At 33.1% G+C, this 9,623-nt stretch overlaps 1 protein-coding gene across 7 annotated transcripts in view; it reads left to right on the forward strand.

The window, feature by feature from the left end:
• The window catches only part of LOC134717842 (tyrosine-protein phosphatase non-receptor type 13-like), a 32,953-nt gene extending 26,200 nt beyond the window's left edge, over positions 1-6,753 (forward strand). For all 7 annotated transcript variants that reach the window (XM_063580366.1, XM_063580347.1, XM_063580353.1 and 4 more), the window contains 2 exons: positions 5,135-5,180; positions 5,824-6,753. In XM_063580366.1, coding sequence (XP_063436436.1) covers positions 5,135-5,180; positions 5,824-6,328 — 551 coding nt within the window. In that variant the 3' untranslated portion in view covers positions 6,329-6,753. The remainder of the gene's footprint in view (positions 1-5,134; positions 5,181-5,823) is intronic.
• Positions 6,754-9,623: the final 2,870 nt, after the last annotated feature.

The raw sequence follows: 9,623 nt of genomic DNA on the forward strand, positions 1-9,623 counted from the left end.
AAATACCACAGTGTTAACGTATACGTTGATATGGTAATTTCTTAATGAATCGAATCGGCAATCAAATGGTACAAATAAATCAAAACCAAGAATATGGCTTAGACAAGAGGACAAAACACAGTTCAAACTAAAAGAGTCTACACATATGGTCAAGCGCTTGGTAAACAAAAGTTGGGAATATTAAAAAAATAAATGTAGCAATATACCATCATAGGTCAGACAACACAACAAAATTCACTAAAGGAACAAGTGTGAGCTTCTGCCTCATCCGATATTGTGCTGGGATATATTTTTATGAAGTACTAATCAGGTAATGTTGCGTTTAGTAAATGTGAGTTCATTGGCACTATATACTGTTGTTTATTGGTTTATACTTGTGATTTTGTTGTGTATTTTGACTCTATGGTAGAGTCATTTACCTTTCCAAAATAAGACACAAATACACCGAACTCTCCTGAAAAAAATAAAACGGAAGGTCCCTTATCAAATGACTAAGTCATAAGTTCAAACACATCAAACGAATTGAAAACAACTGACCTTAAACATGCATATGAACACAATTTTTGATAAAACCTATTTTATAGGTTGCTTTACCTCTCACTTGTATGAAAGTCGAATAAAATTCCATTATATTGACAATAATGTGCGCAAATCAAACAAATATAAAAGGTAAAAATGTCAAACTTTTGTGTACAGCAGTCAACTCTGTGTCATAATCCTAATATAGACCTGTTTGTTTTAACGTAGCTGTCCTGCATGGTTGTTAAACTAGAAGTCAAATATTCTGTTATCTTTTTGATATTCTTTAATGCTGATATAATTAGTTTTCATACAGTTTTTATAAACTTTTCCATTTAATGAGGGACTTCTTTTGCCAATGGATAGCTAGAACACATATCCAAAGGTGATTGTTGTGTTGATTGCTTCGTTGCTTATTCTCGTTTCATCTATGCACAAACACACTTCTAACTTATAAGAAAAGTGATTTGAATTTTCGAAAAGTCATGCCATTTGTTCTCTTTCTCGAGAGGGAATGTGGGTTTGGATGTCATAATCATTTTTACATTTAAGATATGTTGCGGTAAAGTCTCCTTGAATGCCTTCATCTGTTGTAGTCGATAAAAAGTCTTGTAGATGATGTTTAAGCATACATGAAACGACGAGTGTCGACCGATATTTCACTTTCCATCGGCTTTTTTATTGAGTTTTAAATTTAATTTCACCATGGTTAAGTGTAAGGTCCAAGTTTCTCGGTGTACGTTTTGTTGCGCGCAATCTTTGGATATTTCCATTGCTTTATTTATTTCTGACGTTAAATACGGTTCCCAAGTTCCCAATGAAGGATGACGTATACGCACCCTGTATGATAAAAACCGTAAAGAGTCCGTAGGTAAACTGTTGCAAGGCAAAACAATTCTGTTTCCAATTTTATTCTTGGTTGTCACAATTCCAATAGACCTACTCTAGAACCGTTTGTATTAATTGTTAACGTTTTTTTCGTCTTCAATGTGCATAAAATTTATACAACTGAGCTTAATTCAAGCAGCAATCAGTGTAATTACAGAGGCGGATCCAGCCATTTTAAAAAGGAGGGTCCAACTATATGCTCCTATTCAAATGCATTAATGCCCCCCCCTGGATCCGCAACTGAAGTATACATGTCTGGTAATATACCTGACTTTACGATTGATATACTGGCTCACTGCTTGACAGTAGACTACAAATGTAGTATCAATGGTAATATTCCTGACTTTACGATTGATATACTGGCTCACTGCTTGACAGTAGACTACAAATGTAGTATCAATGGTAATATTCCTGACTTTACGATTGATATACTGGCTCACTGCTTGACAGTAGACTATACAAATGTAGTATCAATGGTAATATTCCTGATTTTACGATTGATATACTGGCTCACTGCTTGACAGTAGACTACAAATGTAGTATCAATGGTAATATTCCTGATTTTACGATTGATTTACTGGCTCACTGCTTGACAGTAGACTATACAAATGTAGTATCAATGGTAATATTCCTGATTTTACGATTGATTTACTGGCTCACTGCTTGACAGTAGACTATACAAATGTAGTATCAATGGTAATATTCCTGACTTTACGATTGATATACTGGCTCACTGCTTAACAGTAGAATATACAAATGTAGTATCAATGGTAATATTCCTGACTTTAAGATTGATATAATGGCCCACTGCTTGACATTAGAATATACAAATGTAGTATCAATGGTAATATTCCTGATTTTACGATTGATTTACTGGCTCACTGCTTGACAGTAGACTACAAATGTAGTATCAATGGTAATATTCCTGACTTTACAATTGATATACTGGCTCACTGCTTGACAGTAGACTATACAAATGTAGTATCAATGGTAATATTCCTGATTTTACGATTGATATAATGGCCCACTGCTTGACAGTAGAATATACAAATGTAGTATTGATGGTAATATTCCTGACTTTACGATTGATATACTGGCTCACTGCTTGACAGTAGACTATACAAATGTAGTATCAATGGTAATATTCCTGATTTTACGATTGATTTACTGGCTCACTGCTTGACAGTAGACTACAAATGTAGTATCAATGGTAATATTCCTGACTTTACGATTGATATACTGGCTCACTGCTTGACAGTAGACTACAAATGTAGTATCAATGGTAATATTCCTGATTTTACGATTGATTTACTGGCTCACTGCTTGACAGTAGACTACAAATGTAGTATCAATGGTAATATTCCTGACTTTACGATTGATATACTGGCTCACTGCTTGTCAGTAGACTATACAAATGTAGTATCAATGGTAATATTCCTGACTTTAAGATTGATATAATGGCCCACTGCTTGACAGTAGAATATACAAATGTGGTATGGTGATATGAAGTAGAAGCTTACTGACGCAGAGATGGGGATAGGTCAGGATTCAGCCTTCTCGTATCATCGACTTGTTTAAATTTTCCTGTTGATGTTCGGGACTCAGTGATGCAGCGTATTCTGCAGTCTTGATTCTTGTAAAATAATATTTGATGTGTTTCCCTCAGTTTTAGTTTGTAACCTGGATTTGTTTTGTTTTTTTCTCAATCAATTTATGAATCATGAACAGCGGTTTACTACTGATGCCTTTATTTGTGAAAGTATGAAAAACGATACACAAATGGGCATTGATCAATTTAACAGAAATCACACGACACAAATACAAAAGACATCTTAATGTAAGAATGCTTTTTTTATACCAACTGGCATCCCGCTTAAAGGACGATGTTGTGGTCTTCTGTTAAATCTCTTTTGACTTGAACAGCATCTTCACCCACACACAGTTGTTTAAATGGGAGAAGAAGTAAAATCACAAAATTTCTGAACCCCGAGGAAAACCAAAACCGAACATATTCTAATCAAATGATAAAACACATCGGATGAATAGACACCTGTCATATTCCTGACTTGTTAAATGCATTTTCAAATATAGAAAATGGTGGATTGGACCTAATTTTATAGCTCTAAATATCTCCCTTGTATGATAGTCGCATCAAACTACATTATATGTACAAAGATGCGTGAACAAAACAGACAGTATATGTAAAATTGTCACAAAAAGAGATACAGCAGTCATCACCATATCACAATCTAAATCACAACAAAAACAAACAAAGAAGCACAAAAAACAACGACTATTAGATTGTATACATTTATTTTTCATAACTAGCTAGAGAGAAAATAATTATCACAACATTATGTGCAGTACAAGTACGTCTGAAATAACGACTAATTAAATTTAAGCTATTCAACGATATCGAAAACAAACTGACAATGGCATGGGAAAAAAACCACAACAGGATACAAAATATTACATAGAAAACTAAACCCAACCTGTGTCTGCTCCCGAAGGTTAATTAGATCCTGCGCCATATGTTGCATCCGTCATATTGCTAATGTAAGTTCACAACCGTTGAAAAGTGTAATAAGGTTGGTCACTTTCGCGGGAAAGAGTGGAATTAAGATCACAATTGGGACATATCCATAGTCATCTGCAAAAATAGATATATAGCTATTTGTCCTCGTACTGGCATCCATAAAATTTTCCGTTTCGTGTTAGGGATGCAGGCCATGAAATATTTCACAAATTAGTATATATGCGCAGTACGAAGGCGCTGCTAGAATGTTGCTACATAGAAAAAGAAAGTTCAAAAATGACAAATGAAATCATCTCTGTTGTCGTTAAGTTAAACTATCAACCGACCCTTATTGTCAATTTCTAAAGTTAAGATATGAGGCGACTTAACTCTATGCCGTCAGCCTCGTAGGAACATATGAACAAGTCGGCAAGAAGACAAGCACTGTTGGGTTCACTGTTATTAAAGTGAGAGGGTTAGCGCTATAGAACCAGGTTTAATCCACCATTTTCTACATTTGAAAATGCCTGTACCAAGTCAGGAATATGACAGTTCTTGTCCATTCGTTTTTGATGCGTTTTGTTTTTTGATTTTGCCATGTGATTATGGACTTTCCAAATTGATTTTCCTCTGAGTTCAGTATTTTTGTGATTTTACTTTTTTCAAATTCAATTTGAAAGTCGATAAGTTTTTTTTATAAACACGTCTTCCAAACTTAGACCGACTTTATAACTCAAACATAGTGTAATCTTTAACCTAATGCATTGAACTGCCAATCGCGACATTCTTTATCCATGAATAATAAATAAACTTATAAGATTTGAAAAAAAGCAAAAAGAAAGAGTGTTTCCCAAAAACTGTTTAAGAGTGGTTATGATGTTGTTAACATCAACGTATACCCATTTTTTTTTTATTGCACAGAATATCTCAGTGGAAATATCTTGATGTTCTTTATAAACGTGTATGTATATTATGTCGTCAACATGTTTCATATTTCAATAACCTGCAATTTCGTCTGAATACTATATTAGTGTTGTAGTACTCTGCTGTCCGTGAAAAGAACTGTTAGAAGTGGCATGTTTTGCCCTTATATAGTTTTATTTAAGCTAGTATCATACATACCTATATCATCTGACTACTGTATTACTATGTATAATTGTTGTTTCGAATACCATTTACACCTTTAACCTAGTTCACCGAATTTATTTGCAGAAGCCACACCTCCATCTAGTACAAGCATCAAGAATAACAAAAATAGGTTTGTTATTTAAGAATAAGCAATGCATTTTTGTCAAACACACGAAACACCACACCTCGATTCATGACAAACAAAAGCAGATATTATTTCAATTCAAATACTATCACAATCACTAGATGACTTATGTCTCGTATGAAATATCTTCTACAATGTTATGACATACAAAAATGATAACTATTCAAGAAATGTAAGTAACTGACCTTTGGCATATTTTTGTAATGTGATTTATATAGATGTATTACTTTCTATAAGTGATAATATTCTGTCTAATTTTTAATAATTTTTTGTTCGAAAAGAGAAAAGCATTCATATGTCCAGAAGAAATTCTCGTCACACTGACCTTATAGTAAATATATCGATTTGTAATAATTCAAATGAAAAAAGTAAAAACACAAAAATACCGAACTACGAGGAAAATGGAAAGTCCCTAATCAAATGGCATAGAAACACATCAAACGAATGGATAACAAATGTCATAAAAAATTGAAACACGAACAAGAATCCAGTATTCGTATATTCAAGAAGCGTATTAAACATGTTGAATAACTAAATCAAAATTCAACTGAATTCTCTAATACATCCGTTTTCCCTTAGTTGTGGTATCACATAAAAAAGCATGATTGAATATTATTTTCTTAAACAGGATGAGAAATGAATCCCACAGTTCATCACAGAACCATTTGTCTACTAAACATGAGGAAGATAATGACGACCAGGACGGTCCTGAGGATCACCACCAGGCTCACGAAAGGGTTAAAGCAATATATTCAAGTCCTTTCTCACCTCATACACCCTATTCTAGTGAAAGATCATGGACATCACAAAGATTGGTTTTCAAAAGCGATTGCATAACACCGCCAGCACGGGGAAGACTGGAACATCGTCCTCCATATCAGTATGAAATGAGAAGTCATAGTGCTGGGCGGGATTCTCAGCCCGTCCTTGTTCCTGGACAAGGAATAAGATACATTCGTAGTCGGTCTCAATCACCACATATACTTCGAAAAAGAATGCCACGACCTCGTTATTCAAAACAAGATCTGGAAATGATTAGGGCTATTCAACGTGGAATGGAGAAACGCCAACGTGCTGTCAGACTTTCTTATTATAATGCTGCATCTGTGGATAATTTAGACTGGGAAATATAGCGATTTGTTTAAACGTTTTTGAATGAACGAATTTCACACTTCTTGAAGGATTGTTTTTAGTTTTTATTTCTTAGATTTGCATTTTGCGTTTAAAAACACACATTATGGTGCATATCATGTGTCATCGATCGATTGGGACGAGTTTAACGTCTTTAAATATCAACTTAACGTATATGTATTGTAAGAGTCAGAAAGTGTGGTTGGGGTCTGTGATGAAGTAGCTTTTTATTTTACATATAAAATTTATCTTAATGATTTGTTGTCCTTAATCATATACGTGTGCATTTATAATCGGTAATTCCTACGAATGGGTATAGGACAGATACATTTGGTTGTGTAATTGAGGTTGAAAACAACAAAGTTTAGGTAATAATTGTATTATAATATTAAAATGGGATTCATTTTTATGGGTAAATGATTTACATTTTATTTTACCTCTAAGTTGATTTGATCAGTTTGATCATAGTAAATGGTTGTTGCTTAATTACACAAGTAAAGATAGTATTAGGTTTTCCCCATCAACATCTCAGTTCCATATTTAAAACAAATGACCTCTTGTTCCTAGCTTTGTATGGTAATGTATGTTTACTAAAATGAAATCATTTTAAACAGTTTGGAGTATTATCTTATGTTTCTCGACTTTTGTTTTATTGATACTTACTGTAAAAGTTTCATATATTAATCAATCAAATATGCTTAACTTATCTATGCACGTACATTGTGAAAGTGATATAAAAAAAAATCGCATGCAGAATAAAAAAATCGCATGCAGAATGGATTTATCTGAGTTTTACTGACATTAATCAGAGAATCATATCATTGCATTTTCCAGTGATATTTTAATGTACTTTTTTTATAATGTTGAGTGGAATTTGTTTCTTGAAGCCATATTATTTTTTTGAAGGATCATCATTGTTATTTATTAAAAGGAATCAAAAGAATTGAATTTATATTTTGTTTATGGAATAAAAATATTGTACAAAAAGACGACTTCTTTAAATTACCTTTAATGTTGTTTTTTTTGTTTTTTTTTTACAAATTGTGACTTGAATAGAGAGTTGTCTCATTGGCACTCATACCACATAATCCAAGTATTGATAACTCTATGGTATAAATATTCATCCTGCAAATGTAAAAAATCAACATGTACACCAGATCTTCTCTGTAATTTCTAGAAATCCAATACGAATTTGAACTTTTTCCATGTTAACATAGTTGAAGTGTTTTATTTGTCCCAATTCTTTCCCAATGCCACGTATTGCAGTTTTATCCATCTTAACGAATTCAAGTTCCAATTCATATGCAATATTGGAAAATATTATCCAAAAGCACCAAAATACTGCAAACCCAACTGAATTTATAAAAAGCCCAACTTAAAATACTTACAGATTCGGTCGAGCATGAACCAGACATTTGGGAAAATGTAAAAAGGAATGCTTTGGTATCCTTCAGGAAATGGTTATAAAACCGTTTATGCAAATGAATGTGAAAACACAAAATTAAATGTATGGGTCCGATTATCTATCCTGTACCTTTATTAGAAATGGTCAAATGATTGACTTATTGTCCGTATGGTACTTTCATGTCAAAAACATTTTCTTTGTAGATAGATAAAAACATGTAACTTAATACTTCTTTCAAGACTTTCTTTCAACAAAATTGTTTTAAAGAATGAAATATAACACTGTAATACTTGATGAGTCTTGTGGTTAAATGGTTCTAAAAAGAATAATCAGCTCCACCCAAGTCCAATACCATTTTTGTGCTGTAATCAATTGATATTAGCTGCCTTTTTGTGCTGTAATCAATTGTTAGTATCAGCCCAGTAGTCAACATTTCGGTGTTGACATGAATATGAATAATGTGGTCATTTTTATAAATTTCCTTTTTACAAAATTTTGAATTTTTCGAAAAACTAAGGATTTTCTTATCGCAGATATAGATTACCTTAGCCGTATTTGGCACAATTTTTTTGGAATTTTCGATCCTCAATGCCCTTCAACTTAGTACTTGTTTGGCTTTATAAATATATTTTCCTATATCTATTTTGATATGAGCGGCACTGATGAATCTTGTGTAGACAAAACGCGCGTCTGGCGTACTAAGTTATAATCCTGGTACCTTTGATAACTATTATAAGACTCATAAAGGTGAAACTATGTACATAAGGAGCCTTTATTTATAATTACAATATTTACAATATTGGTTCAAAAGAAGACATAATATACAGGTCAATCTATAAGCAAGATTCGTCGATCTGATGAAACGTTAGAGGCCATATTGTATCTAGTGTTGTCATAGACATTTAGACGTACATTCAATTTTAATGTACCCAAAACATGGATTCATAAAATGAGTTCCTGCGACATACATCTTGTAAGTGATTAAAAGACTTCTTCATAAAATACGAATGGCCAACGAAAACGAAAATATCTTGTTTTAAGAAGGGTTAAATCATATTTTGTAAAAATAAACCATTTCAAACTCTGTTACAAACTAAATAATAGGAGCAGAACAAGTGCCACTAGTGGTGCATGATATGATGATCATATGATTGCCATACGGCCACACCTGAAATCATCCCAGTTTTAGCAGAATGTGTCTTTAGTTTTACATGTACTGTTTTTTTTTTATCTTGTTTGCCTATTCGTCTATCGTTAATTTGTCAGTGCATAGTCATTATCTCTTCCACTTATAAACAAGAAACGAAAACTACCAGAGGGGTAGTAAACCTCATTATTCGAAAACATACTGAGAATAAACTGACTAAAAAACGAAAAACGACCAAACGACAAACAACAATTTGAAACAAAATATAGAAAACTTAAGATTGCGAAACACGTATCCAACAACAAAAACAAGAGTGTATCAAGTACAAAAAAGAGGTAGAGGAAGTTAGATAATGTTCTACGTGTTTCGACAGTCGTCTTTCTCAAGAAAGAAAACAGAACAGATATTCTCATTTGGTTAGTTATATTCCTAATGACACTTTTGAATGTCTTCCTGGAAAGTTACAGCTCTTTTATCCTGACTTGTAGACCGATAGCCCTAAAAAGAACCAACAAGTGGAGCAACTGTCTTTGTTGTTGAAATAAGACTGACAGTAGTTTTCCAATGTTTAAAAAAAGAAGACACAATGAGATTACAGACGAAAACTAAAGGAATTGAATGAAATAAAAAAAAAAGAGCGGGTCAAGATGAGCGTCTTCTGCTACTTTGCATCAATCGCCGTTCGAATCGGTACTGAGTCAAAATGTCACCATTGGGAATGTGTAAAACTCGATACAATTACATG

Source organism: Mytilus trossulus, chromosome 1 (assembly GCF_036588685.1).
Source record: "Mytilus trossulus isolate FHL-02 chromosome 1, PNRI_Mtr1.1.1.hap1, whole genome shotgun sequence".
In the NCBI taxonomy this organism is placed as follows: domain Eukaryota; kingdom Metazoa; phylum Mollusca; class Bivalvia; order Mytilida; family Mytilidae; genus Mytilus; species Mytilus trossulus.